We start from the raw sequence: 19,412 nt of genomic DNA, 5'->3' as shown, positions 1-19,412 counted from the left end.
CTGATAGATCTTAATAAACATGTATCTAGAGGGCAGAATATTCTAGAAGCCTGCCTGATACCACCACCTTCTGATATGTCTTGCCACACATACATGTAGAATGTTCCAGAAAGGCTGCCTCACACCACTACCTTCTGATATGTCTTACTAACCATCATCTAGAATACAAAATTTTAAAGTACAGCCACATTTGTGGATGCTTAAACATAATACCATAAGGATAAACTGGCTAACAAGAATTCAGGAAGAGTAGCACAAAAAGGTTAATATTTCCAAAGTTCAAACAAGCATGGGAATGTCAAGAGTCAAACTCCCAACACCCTCCCAGTTGCATGAAGAGGTTATAACTTGCTGTGATGGAGGGATCCCTCATATGATGATGAGCTTTATCCCACCTGAGCAGTTTTCCAGTTTAAATTCATGTATGTGGGCACTGAACATCTATTTGTTATATATAGCAATACCAGTATTATAGCATGGCCATTACTTTCTCACAGTTGGTGGGCAATCATTTACATTTATTTATTTTACATTTGTTGACTGGGCTAGTCTAGCTGGATACATGTCCATTTTCAGTAGATGCCCAGGGAGATAAGCTCCAAGCAGGTAAAAAGAGAAAATACAATACAAATTCAATGTTTGGGATTTTTAAAAATTCAAATTAAGTCTAGAGGTATAGACTCAAAACATAGTTTAAGATACAGCAATTTTAGATACACACATGGTCTGAAGATAATAATATTTAGGCCTAAGAAAGAGAGATGGAGGCATAAGAAGGTTATGGAAGAATAGAATAGGAAAACATAATACCCTGGCTAGTATATGATTGGTTTGCATAGAAAAATGGATGTAGAGGGCACATGGAACAGGAATAAGGGTTGAAAGCAAGATGAGAGAAATAAGGAGAGGAAGTAGGATTCAGTCTGGTTTAGAGCATGGACAAAGCCAGAGAATTTTCAGACGTTCTTTAAGGTTTTTTTTTTTAAGAGAGATGTAGATGAGAGAGATGTTTTAGGGAGCTGGTTCCAGATTTTGCCCACCACATTAGTAAAGAGTGAGTCGCCTGCTTTGTTGTTAGATTTAACATTGGAAATTAGTAACTTATTAGCTGAGCGAAGTGTTTCCAGATTTTTATAAGGGGAGATCAGGTTAGTAAGGATAGGGGTATTATTTGGGTGGTAGAGAATTTTTTGTATGATCACTAGTTGATTATACAGAAGATGGTTTTGAAGTTCGGACCATCCAAGTTGTTTGAGATTAAGACAGTGATGGGTTCTGAAAGGAGTGCAGAATGTCACTTTGCAAACCTGTTCACCTTGTTTACCTAGTTGCAGAGAAGTTAATAAGTATAAATTAGGTTAATCCATTCCTCATCTGTCTTTTGCCTGCATAATAAAATTAATGTCATACCTTTCACAGCAGCATCAAGTTGTTTCCCATAGTGCTCTGTCATTATCTGCAAACAGTAAAGAATTTTTCATGGTTTAGCAATAAGTAAACAAAAACAGATTTATTTTTACTACACAAGAAATAAACCACCGTGTTCATCAAAACTCAGAATAAATTCAAGTGAGACATCTCCCTCACTCTCAACGCAGGTAAATTATGTATTTAGACAAGAAACTGCATTATAAAAGCATTTAATGCACCCATAATGCATTATAGCTTATGAACCATTATAAACAAGAAGATATTTGAGCAACACCGACTACTAAAGATGTTTAAAAAAGTAAAGCACAGTAAATCGCATTTATTTAAAGAAGTACCTCTAACCATGTAGTTAGTTGTTTATATTTATTTTTTTAGAAATGTGGTAGGTACTACATTGCAGCCCTTTGTTTTTTTAGAAAACATTCCCAAAGTTCTTACTTACCTATCTGATGGCACACCATGTAACTCATATGCTGTACCTGTGAATCACTCCAAACAGATGTACACACATGCAGACACAAACAAATGGTTGTTGGCAAAGTGTACTGTCAAAGTGCACATCTTCAGTAATGTAGAGTGTGATACACTATGAACTACTAAAACTGAGTTACTGAGCTGTGCAAAAGCACTGGGGCCTAAGGGCATAGACATGCCATAGACACCTCTTTTATTTATTTGTGTGTGTGTGTGTGTGTGTGTGTGTGTGTGTGTGTGTGTGTGTGTGTGTGTGTGTGTGTGTGTGTGTGTGTGTGTGTGTGTGCACGCATGCGCAGATGCATATTTGTGTATAGAAATATATGTGCACACGTGCATGTGTGTATGTGTGTGTCTGTTTGTTTAATGCATTGGGATGGTAAATAGATCATCTGGTACTGTAGGATTTGTTAACTCTGTTCATGCCAAGAAGTGCCACTCACTGTGAACAGAATTCCCAGACTTATTCCAAAATATTTCATTTATTACACAGCAGTCCCCCCTCCCCAACAAAGTGCTCCATTTCCATTCTTTTTTTACTTTTGTTTTTTTTAAGTAGACATGACCGTTTCCATTGCCTTCTAGGGCTATAGTACAATGTCATGAGGAACAGGGCTAAGGCTATTGTAACTACAGTAGTATGTACTTGTTTTTATAAACACTGTAACTGTGACATCACACTGTACTACAACTACTGGAACCAGCTCAAGATTTCTGAAGTGAATTTCAGTTAAACCTGTGTTTACTGTGAAATGCTGTTATCTTTTTTTCTCCATGTGAAACATTATGCACATTTCTGTTACATTTATGTTTGCTGTGAATATTTGTTTTTGCCTTGTGAAATATATTGCATTTCACCCGAGCTGTGATTTAAATTAGTCAATTTGATCAATGTACTACCTCAATATATTATTTTACACACACACACACACACACACATATATATATATATATATATATATATATATATATATATATATATATATGAATTTAAGGTCAATTTCGTGTTATATTGACATGCTTATGGTCAACACAGTAATGTCAAATCATACAACATTGACATGCTTTTGTGCATGATTCAAGGTTATGTCTCAGAACATGCAAAATAACATTGCTTTTGCAGTGGTTCAAGCACCCTGCTAATTATATATACTAACTCCAAGATCACACAATCTCTGTGGAAAGAACATAGTCTCCTTCTCCAAGCTTATCCTTTATCATGCAACCGTCGACTATCTGCATTGTTGACCAAAGCGGGTCAGCAATACAGAGGTTGACCTTAGCCATGAACAGTCTTGTATAGAGATAAATATAGATAGAAAATACATAGACAGATATAGATGGAAGGTTATTTATTTACTGGGGAGATTTAATGAGTATGTATGAGTATGTTAGGGTTAAAAAATAAACTGTTTTATTGTTTTTGAAGTTCTCTTGGATTTACATATTTATTTGCACTTGATCAAACCACACTAACTGTGGGTAAATCCTGTGTTACCCACACCCAGTTATGAATTTTTGCTAAAGCAGCATACAAGTGAGACCATAACTGAATTTTTACTTTGCAAAATTCATTGAAGCTGGCAGCATGGCTTTGCATGTTCATCAAATGAGCTCTATCCTGTTGACCTATGTTTGAATCCTTGGGCCTCTGAGGACATACTGTGTGTTTTCGAGCAGCTTATATAACAGACTGATACTCACTGATTGTCATTATAAAGAAGCAGTTACCTAGTTAGCAAAATAATGCAATAAAATAAAACTGATCCTGCGTGTTGTCTAAAATGATATTATGTTTTGCTGTTGTTTGTGCAAGTGCTGATATTATAGAATTGTACCCATTTGGCCTTGAGCATTCTGGGAGATACCAGACATCTTTCAAGATGTACATTTACTCTCTGTCAGACTGTCATGCAAACGTAAGTGGCTTCAGATGACACCCGTGTAAAACTTTCTTTTCATTTTGTCAACAGAGAATCAGAATCCACAAATAAACTTCTTCATAGACCTTCAACTTTGTAAAAAGAAAGAATTGGCGATAAAAATGAGAAAACCTGGCTATTATCATTCTATATGTTTCTGAATATAAAAATAATAATAATGACATAAATTTAAACACTAAAGCCTGTAGTACTGACACGCATTGATACCACAATGAACTGTAAACCTAAAAAGGCCTTGTGAAATTTTTTAGCTCATAACAGGAACATGTAATATGAAGAAACTGGATTCAAATTACAGAAGCCATTGCATGATCGTAATAAGTCATCCCAGCATACTGAACACAGGGATTTACACACTTCTAGTGTGGTGAAAGCACCCATTTGAGTTTCATGACATCACTGTATAAGGTGTGGGAAAATCCCTGATAACCCACACACTGTTATTTCTTAAAATACTTAACTAAGCTGAAACAGGGAAGTTCACGTTCACAAGAATACACTGAGCTCAATCTTCAACAAGAAACAGGCAGAAAGTCCTGCTCTGTGGCCGTATGTTCAGTAAAGCATGTTCGGCTGTGGTGTTTTCTGAAAAAATGCATCATTAAGTTCTCACAGTGCAACACAGCACCACAGATACATCAAAACACATGAACAGAGTACTTTACCAGTTACACTGCTACTATAAACTAACTTCACCTTTAAATATATTGTGGCTATGTGAAACATAGGCTTCAAACGTATCTGCTTTTATTGCACATTACTTCAGCAAGGAGAATTACTGAAATCCTTGTAGCTTTACATGGCTCTAAACATGCAGGTCAGGTGGAGCCTTTCATCAAGACTGTATGAAGTATCTCAGTTGCAGTACCAGCAGTTTAGTGTACACCAATTTCATCAAAGCCAGTAGGTACCAGACAACAACATAGTGATAGCAGCATACATATATTACTCAGAATTAGCACTGTTTCTACATTTCACTTGGCATGAATGGCTACAATGTTCCCCTTTTTAATTCAAATTTACTTAGGACTAGATTCTAGTACCCTTTATCTTTTATTCAGGTACTTACAACTTTTATCATTCTAACATGTTCAGCATACACCGCTGATAACTTTGTGTGCACTTTTCTACTTGGGTGTCCTGTAGACAGAATGATTTGAATACGTGACTTCATCACTAGTTATGATAAAGTTAACGATGGACCATTTTTGGTGGTGTGCTCTGCTAAAGGATGGAAGACTTGAATTAGTGAACCAGAACAATAACTGTATTTGCAGTAAGCTGTGGTACGCATAACAGAAGTGGTTATTCATGCTTTACACAGTGCAGCACATATATACTTTCTTTGTGCACAATTGTTTTATGCCTTTGACTGAAAAAAGAACAGACTTACAGATTTTCAGTAAAAATGGTTCAATACCTTTTCTGTTAGGTACTGCAGATGCAATCTGACTTGTCCACAAGGGTCCTCCTCCAGGTCCACTGATCTGTCTTTACCTGCTTTCAAGGCCCCTATGTATGATCCTAATGTTTCTCCTGTAAGACAGGCAATACTGTGCCTGGAAAGTGTGTCCTGCCACTGTAGTAAAATGAAAAAGAAAATGACATTCGTTAACATAATTCTTGTATGTGTAATATTCCTTAAATACATAGAAATGTGAAGCTGATTGTCACAATCTGATGTTACATTATTTTGCTCACCTAATTTGCTCTTTTCTTTAACTTTTGGGCAATCTCTTGATACTATACACTAGACAGTTTTATTTTCTCTTTTTGTGCTTTTTTTTCTGATACATTAAGAAGAGTTTCTTTCTTTGTTTATTTACTATTTGGTGATCATGTATGTGGGCTGGTCCATAGACCCTTTTCAGCCACAACCAGAAATACAGAAGAAAACAACAAGAACATTTGAAGTACACATAAATGTTAGAAAATAGAAAAACTGATACTTAACAGAGAAAATGAAAACAACCATTGGGAAAACTATTTACCTTAAATATAAGATGTACACATGGTGCACAGTTAGAGGACTAGATATTTACATTGTATACGTGTTATATCCATGATGTACAGTATAGGAAGTCCAGGAGGCATTGACTGGATTACTGTAAACGGGATTATGCCTGGAGATAGAGAATGGTGAGTTTAACCATTATCTGTAAAGCAATCGCAGGCAGTTTCCTTGTGCAAGTGTTCAGATTGGGACCTTTCTGAATTCAGGAAGAAATTCAAGGCCCCTTATTTCAGATGGAAGTCTTTTCTATAATGCCAGACCCAGTCAGGAAAAGGCACATTCTCCAATATCTGTTCTGTAAAGGGTGTGCTTAGTGTGATAACATCCTGTTGGGTAGTTCTTAGGGAGTAAACCTGTTCTTTAATGGGAAGTTTTTTTTCTTCTCAGGAGTATCCAATGGGCACCTTGTATTTTACATAAGAGTATGTAGGAGTTATATTGCCCTTTTGGTTACTGGAAGCCATTTAAGCTTCTGTAGGACTGACACTGGTGAGATCTGCTGTCCACAGAGAGGGAAAATCTGCAAATGTTATTCTCTGTGATCTGTACTCTTTAGTGTTTTGTTCTGAGTTAAGGGTTAGAAGTGAAAGACCATATTCTAGCTTAAGAAGGACAACACTTTTGGCTAGAGAAATACAGGCTGTGGGGGTGAGCAGATGAGCGTTTCTATAGCACAGTTTAAGTTATGAAAGGACTATCCCCAGGATTCAATAAAGCCTACACTGTCTACATGATATGCATTCAGTAAAATTCTTACCTAATTTTTTGTGTTTTCTAGTCACTCAGAAAGTTTATGCTAAGTGTACATGTAATCTCAATTTGTGGTAGCCTTAATGAATCCCTGTCAGTATTTAATGCAACAAAAATATCAGTAGGAAAACTAAAATTAGGAGGAAGAAGGTGTGTGTTATGTCTGTGTTGTCTTTTCCTCAGAACAGTGTATACTTAGTGTATACTTAATGTAGGCTTTATTGAAACCAGGCCTATGTTTGTGACTGCCTGTATGGGTTGAAAATGATATAGGGGAATCTAGGTAATGCCCTACATATCAATATTGTATGGTCATCTGTAATATTAATAATGTAATCACAACTACGCAGGTAAAAGCTGCACTCTCTAAAGCCAAAAACACAGCATCCATGGGAACGGACAACATTCCAGGCTGCGTTTTACATGAACTTCAGAATGAACTGGCTCCCCACCTAAGCACCATGTTCAATCATAGTCTCACATAAGGCTTTGTGCCCACTGAATGGTGCACAGCAAACGTTATCCCACTCCACAAAGGGAGAGCCATCACTGATCCCGGGAACTATTACCCTATTAGCCTGACAAGCCTGGTCTATAAGGCCATGGAACATATCATCATGGAACTCATAAACAAAGACACTGGTAACCTCCAAACTCTGGAGAAAGACAGATTGTGCCTTCTGAACCTGATCAACTTCTTTGAGGCAGTCACCAAAGCTGTAGATGAGGGTAAGGTGGTTCACACAGCCTATCTTGACCTCGCCAAGGCTTTTGACACCATTCCCCATTCTAGAATTATAGCTAAACTCACTAAACTAGGTATAAATCCCTATGCCACAAGATGGGTTGCCAACTGCCCCACTGACAGAACCCACACTGTAAAAGTTGCAGACTCCAAATCTGACTTCAAACCAGTGACAAGTGGAGTACCACAGGGTTCAGTCCTGGGACCTCTCCTGTTTTGTATCTACTTCTCTGAAGTACAGGCTAACACAGAAGGCCTTTGACTAACAAAGTTCATGGATGACTGCAAACTAGGAACCATAGTTGAGTCCCCAAATGATGTGGACATCCTACAGAAAGGCCTCACTGAGATAGATGCCTGGTGTCAGAGCCATGGCCTCAAGCAAAATGCTAAAAAGTGCATTGCCATCCCCTTTGGTAAAAACTCTGTACCCATGAACTACCACATAGGTGGCAGTCGACTTAACACCAAATGTGTGATAAAAGACCTGGGGACCCAGGTGGACAGTAGTCTCTCCTTTGATAATCACATCACCACAATAGTCAGGAAATCCTTCTATGTGGCACACCTCATCACAAAAGGGTTCTCATCTAGGAAAAAAAAGAGGTCATTGTTCCCCTCTACTCGACAATCATTAGACCCATTATAGAGTACAATGCCCCTTTTAGAATGTACCTCACAAGACATCTCCAGCTGCTGGAAAGGCCACAGAAGTACTTCACAAAGAGGACTACTAACCTCAAACAGATGCCCTACACTGACCATCTCAAAAAACTCCAGCTTTACTCCATAGCATATCACCTACTCTGAGGTGATCTCTGCCTAACATATAAAGCTATGTCAAACCCAGAGCTGTTGGGCATGCTACACCTAAAGAAATCCTAATCCCTTCGAGCTACACACCCTAGGAACCTAAACCTTGTCACCCCATTAAACAGGACATGCTGGAGGGATAGATTCCTGTCCCAGAGTCTTCCCATACTCTGGAACAAGCTACCCATTTATGTCAAGCAAAGTTCATTAGCACTCTTCAAGAAAAATCTTGATAATAGGATGGAAAATAGGAAATACACCCCGGAGATCACTTTGGTGACTCTGCTTGACTGGGGCACAGGAAAATAACTTTCTTGGGTGGCATAAGCCAGGGAACCTTGTTGGCTCAGCTTACTTAGGCCCTTGGCCCGATAGCCTAGTAGCTACCTATGAACTTATAAGTGTAATACGGAGGGATTGTTTAATTAAGATAAGCATATGAGTTGTTTTATTGTGGTTACCTAGAAAATTATTAGATTCAGACCAGTCGTACAATTTAGAAAATGACAGATATTCTAAAGAACTGAAGGGCAAGGGCATTTACTGGTTTGTAAGAGTAGAATGTCATCTGCATAAAGTGTGATGTCGGGGGATGATTGTGTATCTAATATATGTGATGTCCAGGGATGATTGTGTATCTAATATATTTTGAACACTGTCACTGTTCCTCTGAGAAGATTTTTCCAACCATGCATCAAATAATGCTGCCTCAAAATACCCTGAGTCAGACACCATATATCTCTTTATTGAAAAAAAAAAAGGAATGACTTATGTACTTAGGAGTTCCACGTTACACTTGCAGTGTTTTTTTTTTCATTATCCCTGCTGTGGTTTTAATTCAAGGCTACTCATGTTAAGCTCATTAGGTCTCTCTTTACACAGTCATTGGTGCACAATGGACATAGTTGTTGATGTAATCTTCTACAGTCCTTCTATGTTGTGTCCTTAAAATGGTGAAGTGCCCAGAAATGCACACACTCACACAGCTTCCTACTGAAATGTTGGGACTCACAATGCTAAGTTCAAAAAATACTGAAAATACAGGAGGAGAGTTAAGGTTTTTACTCCTTTAAACATATTTTTGGCAGGGCATGCTCCCCTTGTACCCATGATGTGTAGAGCAAGTCTTTCATATCCCCCAAGCTTTTATATCCCAACTCCAACATCAGCATTCCTTAGAGAAAAGGGAATAATCTGAGAAATTTAATCCAATCCATCCATACATCCTCAACCCCATTTTCCCATTTTGCAAATGGGGTTGGTTGTCACTTCAACAGTGACAATCATCTTGAGCCAAGGTTTACACCAGGCTAGCCCTGTCACAGTAGTTCATTTGTACCACTCACTTGCACCTATGACCAATTTAGAGTGTCCAATCAACCTACTGCATGTCTTAGCAATGTGGGAGGAAACCATTGCACCCAGAGGAAACCCACATGACTGCAAGGAGGACATGCAGACTCTGCACAGAAGGCACCCCAGCTGAGAATTGAACCGGAGAAGCTCTTGCTGGGAAGCGACAACACTAACCGCTGCATCACTATGGAAATCTAATCAAATGTCAATAAATTAAAGAAAACAATAAATAAAATGGTAATCTCAGAATTAGTATATTTAAATTTTTGGTCAATCTCCCATTCCAAGACTTGACACTGGAAGTCTTTGCAACTCAAATGGTTACCTGCTCACACACTTAACTACAGAAGTATTCCACCAAATGTTTGTATGGAAGATAATAAATGATTATTTTTAAACTAGTGTTACCTCTTCTATGTTTTCTGACATTTCACCAGCCTTGCTTGTTCCTCTTTAACACTGTTTGTTTAAGCTTAGGTATGATTACCAGTAAGGTCTTATCTTTATTTGTTCATTCCAGCACAGAACTCAGTGCCTGGGATTTTGTTTCCCATATCCATTATTTTGAGCTTTTGTTCATTGTATTTAACGTGTCATGTCTTGGTCTATTGGAACATGAAACATGTTCTCCTTATGTCTGCACTGATTACCAAGCTTACTCTCAATTTTTGTACCCACTTGTAAATCAGACATTATGTAAAACTTTGTGTTTTCAGAAGGCAACCTTTTTATTCTTTACCCTCTGTAGTATAACTTATAAAGATATTGAAAAGGAGAGGTCCTGATACAGGCCATTGTGGTTTCTCAGTTGTCATTATCCTTTCTCCTGAGTGGACTCCATTTACTATAAGCTTCTGTGTCTGATTCCTTTGTAAACATGAAGCTATGCAATTGCCTTAGAACCTCCTCCTAGTTTCCTTAATTTGCCCAAAAATATCTCATTAGATAGTGGATTAAATGCCAAAGAAGGTCATGCTCCAGCTCCTTTCTGGTATAATATCATTTTTACCCAGAAAAAAAACTCTTAATTTTACTGCCATGCCCTTCCTATTGTGACTCCATGCTGACTTCTACATATTTCAATATTCCTTCTGCAGGAATTTCTTGCTTGTTCCTATAAATTAGGAAATAACTGGTAGAGTATTATGGTATAGCATGGTTTAACCATGACTGGCTTTATTTTAATGTAAGGTAAGCCTAAGTAAGCCTCTGCACAAGGACTTAGGATTAATGGATTCTGCCACATATTGGCTAATGACCAAAATAATAGTTTTTGTTTTGTTTTTCCACACATATCAACAGTAATAGTCTACAGATGGTGTCATGGGATTTAGGCATAGGAGGCTAAGGAACAGAGTGGCGTATACAGGCTTTGGAGGTTGGCTATAGATCCTGATATTCTTTTGCTGCGAACACATTGTACTTGGCAGGTCTCAGTCTCTTATCTCTGAAATCAGGGGCAAAGTGAAAATTATTGGAGGTAGCTTTCCCAAATCAAAGACACTTCTTAAATATTGGTAGCCCTGAGTTGAAACTCATAGAATAATACAGATGAAAATAAAAATAATTTTCTAAAGTAAAAGAGGGCTGTCACTTGTAATGACTGCCATTATTTACTAATTTCTCCACACTTTTTGTCAACTTGCCATTTTTCTTTGTTATAAACCTGTCCAACCAACATATATGTCATACCTGCATTCCCGGCACACACAAACATGCATATCGATGTGAAACAAACTTCTATTTTTTTGCATTCGACCTCAGCATCCCGCAAAGAAAGCTGTGTAGACTGTTGTACTGTATTGTGCATTATCTATGGACATAGTGCACAAAGCAGGAGTGGTACACAAGTGCATGTAACCTTTGTACTAAGTTTAAAAGAAGTAATTCTGAATCCTTTCAGGCCATATGCTGGCGAAGCTTCACATTACCAGCACATCTTCATGTTCAACCAGTTGAAGGATACTTCACCAGTAGGATCACTACTGTTGCTAAAAAGGACCATATATTGTTTTACAATTTGTTGTTACAGAAAAGGACCATCTATTGTTTTATTATTTTAATCTACTAAAGTTGGAAAAATAGTGATCTTCTGGTAATACCACAACCTCAGAGCTCCAGGATTCTGTTCTAAGCTGCAGTCATTGTCTGTGTAGAGTTTTGCATGTGCCTATATATATTTGTTTTTTTTTTTTTTTTGGTATTGCAACTTCTTCCCACATAAGAAACATTGCTGTTTCATTGTTATGTTAAAATGTATTCTTGTCATTTTTTCATATATACAGACATACACACACGTGTACACGTGCATAATATACACACATATATATGTGTATGTGCATATATATACTCACACACATATATATATATATATATATATATATATATATATATATATATATATATATATATATATATATACACATACATACACACACACAATCATTTTCACTTCCTCTCTCTCAGCATTTATATATTTAATATTGTCATTGTGACCCATATCATGGCTGAAAAGGTCTGAGGACTAATTGGTTTACCTAGCTAACAAATAAAATTAAATCATTTTCTGCATTGTTTATGGGGAAAATACATTTCTTCAATAGAGGAACAATATATGCCAGTAATATACACTGTGATTTCTTTTGGACAGCATAATGTAGAATGCTATTACCAAAAGAAGGATCAGGTAAAACAATAAAGAGAAACTTCAACAAACATTGCGTAGCTTTATTTCTCAATATTAGTTTCCTTGTTCCAGTTACTACTAGAAGAGCAAGTCAAACTTGCTCAGAGGTATGTATATAAATATATATATGGATTATGTTACAAACAGTCATATCTGTAAGCTGGTTATGTGCCATTGGTTTCCCTGGTAACAGGACTAAAGTTCAAGTCATCCACAAACCCTGTAACTGAAAAAAAAAACTGATTTCTGGATTTGTGTATTCTTTGCCAACCATACACTGACAAGTATTCTTCATCTAGAAACTGAGATAAACACATGGATGAAAATAAAATGTAAAAATAAAAAAATAAAAAATAAAAAAAATAAATAAAATAAAAAGCCAGGAAGGATGGCTTAGTGCATACAGGCTGGAAAAGCTGGGAAAACAGTTGCAGATATAGTAGCAGATTTTATCTATGAAATGTTCACGTGGCCATTTATGAGTTATACCAAAGCACTGACTTCTTCAATCTGAATGGATATTTTAATGCAGATTTTCATCAAACTTCCCACAAACAAATGTATGTCTATTCATCTTTCCCACAGTCTGTATCTCCCTTGTATTTAAATGAACATTAATATTTACAGGAAAAAATAGCACATTGTAAAAATAACCTGCCCCCAAAGCACATATTGTATAGGTATGTTACGAAATAGAATGCATTAAGGATAAACCACAAAAATGTTATGCTAACAGCCAGTAAAACTGATTTTTTTAACAGCTTTAATACCAAATAAAACATGAACAAAAAAAAAAAAAAAAACAGAGAGACAAATGAAATTATTATGCTTGAAAATAAACAGCTGTGAAAATTACATTGCATTTGCCTAATGGCAGAAACACCAAGCCTAACTAGTTTCTTAAGGAGGTGCTGAGGCTCCATACTCCTCCCACACAGCCGAGGTTTACAATGCATGTCTGCTGGCTGTTGTGGAGACTCATACTCATCCCACACAGCTGAGGTTTGCAGTGCATGGCTGCTGGCTGTTCTGGAGCCTCATACGGTTTGCAGTGCATGGCTGCTGGCTGTTGTGGAAGGTTATACTCCTCCCACACAGCCGAGGTTTGCAGTGCACAGCTGCTGGCTGTTTTGGAAGCTCCATACTCCTCCCACACAGCCAAGGTTTGCAGTGCATGGCTGCTGGCTGTTGTGGAGGCTCATTCTCTCACACAGCCGAGGTTTGCAGTGCATGACTGCTGGCTGTTGTGGAGGCTCAATTAGAGACTTCAGTTAGGTGAGTTCTTATCCTTACCTTACCCCTGTCCTCTGGAACCAGCTACTGCCTTGGATCTGGATATGCAAGATGCAGTCTTCTTTTAGTTTCGGTTCTTGCATAAGGGTCTCTTTTGTACCCGGTAGCTCTAGATTTCTGAGCTTTTGGCCATGCCCATCTGCAAGCTTTGTTATTAAATTATTTGGTTCTTGCACCATGAAATACATTTATGGCAATTATTCTTGTCATCTTAGTTGTCAATGCTTACCTGCAAGCAATGAAATCTTAAATAAAATAAAGTCTGCCTTTCAAGTGCATTTAACATTCTACCTAGCCTCTTAGTCTCTTCCCATCATTCCCATGTCCTGTTGAAAGTTCTGTAGATTCTCTCTCCACCACTCATTCTAGTAATGGATTCCGTGGGTCTACATCCTTCTCTTTGAAATGCTACTTTCACAGATCCCAGGAGTAGTTAGACCATACACTCTGATCAATCTGTTTGTTGGTTTTCTTCTGGACTCCATTCAGGAGCCTGATGTCCCTTTCCTCGCGGGCTTCCAAAACTGCATGTGGTACTGAAGGTGTGGTCTGACCATGGCCCTCTAGAGTGTTAGCATTAGATACTTTTTCTGGAATCTGTACCCATAGCATTCTTTTTGCAGCTATCCCTGCCCTCTCACTTTGCTCCCAGTGTTTAGATCCAAGTGGGTTTAACCATCCCTGATCCCTTTCCTGCTCTGTTTCCATCAGTTCCACTCCTCCTACATGATACTTCACACCAGAGTGTTGTGGCATAAATGCAGTACTTTGCATTTGTTTGCACTGAACCTTATCTGCCATCTTTCTGCCCAGCCATGGAGCCTTTCCAAATCCTTCATTAAACCCCCTCCCCCATCTTCAACTGCAGCACCTACCTTTATTGCATCAGCAAAGAAGTTGATACTGTTTTCTGCACCTCATATATCTATGAGACAAGCACTTTGAAGAGTATTGTTAGTTCAATGTATTACTAATGTATTTCTCATCGGCTTTTTTCTCCCCACCTCTCCACTGAAACGGCTTCCGGAGCCAGTGGACTTCCCCGGTTATCAAACTGGAAATAAATAAATAAATAAATAAATATTGGACCCAGGCAGACCCCCTGTAGTAGTTCTCTAATCACTTCCGTAATTGCTAATATTATCCATAACAACCCCCTCTGTCTGACCATCTAACCCTGCAGCTACCCAGATCTACAGCCTCTACCCTGCATCCAAGCCCTCCAGCTTTCCTATCAACATCCATCTGAAAGACCTGACTAAAATCCAAGTAGGCCACACCTATTCTAATTCCGCTGTCAAGTTCACTTGTAAACCCCATCATAAAATGGTATCAGGTTTGAATGACCACTAACTCATATTTGTTGCTGTTATGGAGAGAACTGTCTTCTACAGATTTATATTCATTTACTTAGTAGTTTGTTTATTTACTTACTTACTTATTTCCATTTGTTTATTGGGAAAGCCAATTGGGTAAAAGAAACCTTTTCAGCAGACATCTGGGGAGGAAAGCTCCACACAAAAATTATACAGTGTCATACATTAATCACCTGGGAAGAAAAGCTCCACACAAAAACTTTACAGTGTCATGCATTAATGCAAAGAATAAAAAGTATATAGAATAATAAATGCAGTACAGAGACATCTGATGAAGAAAAAACTTTCAGTAAATTGCATGAACATAATTCATGCTACCAGCCGTCCCTCTTAGAAATTTCTGTTCATTACTTTCTCTTTAAGAGTGTTACATCAAGTTTCAGTATTTCATTAGAAGTCAGTCTTTACAGTCACAGTTTTTAATATTGACTGTGTATTGATTGTATTCTGTCACAGAGCTAAAATTAATACTTAGATTGTGCTTTCACACACCTAAAAATATACAAATTATTTGTGTTTCAACTTTGCAGTTATTTCCAGCCTTTGATGGATAATTTACTTGGACACAGCTAAAATAATTCCAATAAACTCCATAGTACAAGGATTGATGCTGGTGCTTCATTGTTGTTTAATGGAAGTATATTTGGACTGCAAAATTCTTCCTGCCTTGACGACAGCAGTAGCTTTTGTGGAAATGCCTTACTCCTTCCCAAACACTGAATGTTCATGTCCTAAATTATCATGCTTTTGACCTGCAAGGAACATTTCTACAAAACAAGTATATAAATAGACCTCATGCGCATTAGAAGTTATTGTAGTTATTCAGTCTTTGCTGCTAAGATTCATGATATGATAGTGGATAATACCATAGGCAAATGTGGCAGTCTGGGCCATGTGCTGTGCAGCTTTATGTCGGGATGTAAATAGTATGGTACAGACACTGAACAACAAGCTCTACTATGCTACTTCAGAGTATTACCAAGGGACTGAATGTACAGTTTTTCAGCATTTATGCACGGTTGTCTTGGAAGCTGCTGGGAAATGAACACCACAGTAGGTAAGCCATGTGAAGTTGTGTGAGAGTGCATGCATGTGAGAGTGTGCGCAGCATGTGTGTCTTTGAGTGTTCTTATCTGTGTGAGTATGTATGTGCCTGTGGTTGCCTGTGCAGCAGTGTTGTATGGGGTGGGAGAGAGAACATTCGCGCAGTTGTTCCACCTGCAGTTTGTGACTATTATAAGCACAAATACTTTTTCCAGTAAAACAACCTTATATTCAAAGTGGTGTCCATACTTTCTTCCAACAAAGGACAACATGCAACATTATTCAAGGGGTACCTGATGTACAACTTTCCAATGATGATATTTTTGTTAGAGGTAAAGATGATAATGACAAGGTCAGTAATCTACTGACAGTTATAGACATGCTATTGGAATATGGGCTTCAGGATAATAGACAAGTGAGATTTTCAAGGAGCAGATTTCTTATTATGAGCATGTGAACATGAAGGATGGAGTATGTAATTCACAAAACAACATGGAGTTTGTGCTTACTGCACCTGTGCTTCTGAACATGCTACAGATTACATCATATAAGGGACTGATTAACTACTACAGCCTTCTACTACAACCACATATCTTATTACACAATGCATCTTGTGCAGATGGATGGACATCTGCAAGGATGCTTGCAAGCAACCAAACAGATGATTAGTTCACATGATGTGCTTACCCACTTTGATCCATCCATGCCTGTTAGACTTACTGGTGTGTCATCAGAGAAATACCAAAGGAACAGTAGTGGCAAAGCAATTCCATAAGAAGGATGAATAATCAATGCCACACACAGAAAAAGATAAACTAGATCTATACTCCAGGAAGGACAAATGTCCATAGACATGCCACAAGATGGATAGATGGTCAAGGCTATGCTTAATACGTTCTGTTAGCCTTGATTATAGAGCTTTGTGTTTCCTAAGAGTGGAGAGTTTCATCAGGAATACCATAAAACTGCAAATGGAAAACAGCTGTGTAGAGGCAGAAGTACTCAATTCAATGATGATGTTCATTATCTCAAACCAAATGCAGCCTAAGGAGACCTGGCCAGACAGTAAGCTTCTGATGCAGAAGAAGTGTGAATTCAGTGTATGTTATGATGTATTTATAATTGACTTTATAAAGACATTCATCAGTGAACTCTGATTTTGAGTTAAAATTAATTTCTAAATGCTGATATTATTCAAATGTAGCATTTAAATCATCTTTATTGCATTAATGATATTGACCGAAGCATTTAAGTGCTACTGATTTTATATATGGCAGCCTACCTTTTTTAGTTTTGATATATATATAACTGTATTGCAGGTTTGCCAAATGTACAGAAGGAAGTATAAAATATTGACACTACTGTGTGCACATGTATGTGCCACCTGGCAGGGTGTGCATTTTTTATTCTGCGGATTAAAATGCAGGTACCTTGTGCCCTGTCTACTCCTGTTTCTTGATGCTTTTAGGGTCAATCCTCAAACACAGCAGTGCCTTTTCAGTTTAATAACTGGCTTTGGTTGTGTTTGCTAGCCAACTTATTGCCTTCCTTACAAAAGATTTTTTTCTTTTCACAAGCTGCACAAAAATGGAGTGTCATGAAAATTCTCAGCAGAGATTAATGTAATATCTACGATTTTATTCTTATTTGTTTCATGTAAAGACAAACTGGCACCAATAAGCTGGAAGATCATAAAAACAGCAACAGTATAACTCACTATGCAATAGCATGGCTTCATTCTCTTCATAGATGCTGAATTCACAACATTTTGCATTTGTTTACTGGGATGGTAGACTGGTATAAGACCCTTTTAGCTACCTCCTTGGACAAATGGCTAAATAGATATAAAATGGAAAGAATAACATATAATACAAATATATGCAGACATTTACATAATAAAGAAAAATGCATGGATAGCTTCTGTATATTACAAAACAGCAGTGAAATATATAACATATAGCTTCTGTATATTACAAAACAGCAGTGAAATATATAACATACATTTAGTCTTGTAAAACAGCATGAGTGAATCAAAATACATTTATAAAAACTGATGAAGTAAAGATTAATATGAATTATAACATATTAACTGTTAAAGATTACCAAGGAGAGTGAAAACACACTGCACGCATGTTTGTTGTTGCACGCATACTGGTCCTAAATTCTAAATCCTTTATAACACAGTGATAAAGACGTTATTGTGTTACAGCACTTTTCTCCCTGTAATCAACTATTCACAGTCTTCATGTGTAGGATCTGCTAAAGGAAAAGCCTGTGTTACAGAAGTGGTACATAAGAACTGGATAAACTCTGACAGTACTACAGAAATGTGATGCAGCATGCCAAAGGTTGACATTAGTACCTTATGGACATGAACTGAATCTAAACTAGGGTAGTAGCTGAAATAGCACAAAGAATCCTAACAGTGTACCTTTATTATCCTGGCAGCCCAAGTCCCTAATACAGCTGTTCTACTTATGTCAGCTTAGGCTACATGTCAGGTAAAGGAATACATGCCTCACTGAGACTGCCATAGCACAGCTACACACATCATTACTAGGTTTGCACCTCTTGTTTCATACAGATTCTTCACTGTCTCAGTACAGTTCATGATACAGTACAGCAGCAGCCATTCCTGCTACTACAATCCCATTATACATCAACAAAAGTATTTTGTAGTCAAGATAAATGCATCGTTTCAGTCTTGAGTACAACACGTGGTGGTTAATCAGATGTCTTGCACTGGCACTTTCAAAACTTGTCTAATACCTGTAAGCAGGGTGATATTTGAACAGTAGCATGTACAGGGCATGGTGTCTGGCATGCAGATCCCAACTAAAACAATGCATTCTGGTACAACCCCATATGAGGAGGAGTACATAACGTCCCCTCAAAAAATAATTGATGTTGCTTCCTCACAGATTATTGTTCCTTTAACAGACAGCACACCTGGGAGTTATGTTTAAATTAATTTGTGTACTGACCTATGTAACCCCTTGAGATTGCTACAGCCCTCAAATTCCATGAATATTATTATACAGGGCTACAGTACAGCCCCAGATTCTGTGATTATTATTATACAGGGCTGCAGTACAGTCCCCAGATTCCATGATTATTATTATACAGTGCTACAGTACAGCCCCCAGATTCCATGATTATTAGTATACAGAGCTACAGTACAGCCCCCAGATTCCATGATTACTATTATACAGAGCTACAGTACAGCCCCCAGATTCCATGATTATTATTATACAGAGCTACAGTACAGCCCCCAGATTCCATGATTATTATTATACAGAGCTACAGTACAGCCCCCATATTCCATGATTTTTATTATACAGAGCTACAGTACAGCCCCCAGATTCCATGATTATTATACAGTTACAGTACAGCCCCCAGATTCCATGATTATTATCATATAGAGATACAGTACAGCCCCCAGATTCCATGATTATTATTATACAGAGCTACAGTACAGCCCCCAGAT

At 37.7% G+C, this 19,412-nt stretch overlaps 1 protein-coding gene across 3 annotated transcripts in view; it reads right to left on the bottom strand.

The window, feature by feature from the left end:
- The window catches only part of TNFSF10 (TNF superfamily member 10), a 294,194-nt gene that overhangs the window by 231,544 nt on the left and 43,238 nt on the right, over positions 1 to 19,412 (bottom strand). For all 3 annotated transcript variants that reach the window (XM_044070233.1, XM_044070234.1, XM_044070232.1), the window contains 2 exons: positions 5,269 to 5,427; positions 1,411 to 1,456 (listed from right to left, as the gene is read on the bottom strand). In XM_044070233.1, the coding sequence (XP_043926168.1) occupies positions 1,411 to 1,456; positions 5,269 to 5,427 (205 nt within the window). The remainder of the gene's footprint in view (positions 1 to 1,410; positions 1,457 to 5,268; positions 5,428 to 19,412) is intronic.

The sequence above is a fragment of the Protopterus annectens genome, chromosome 4.part1, assembly GCF_019279795.1.
Source record: "Protopterus annectens isolate FY-2018-M chromosome 4.part1, PAN1.0, whole genome shotgun sequence".
In the NCBI taxonomy this organism is placed as follows: Eukaryota; Metazoa; Chordata; order Ceratodontiformes; family Protopteridae; genus Protopterus; species Protopterus annectens.
Note: the sequence above shows the minus strand (reverse complement) of the source record. Positions and strands in the feature narration are given on the sequence as shown.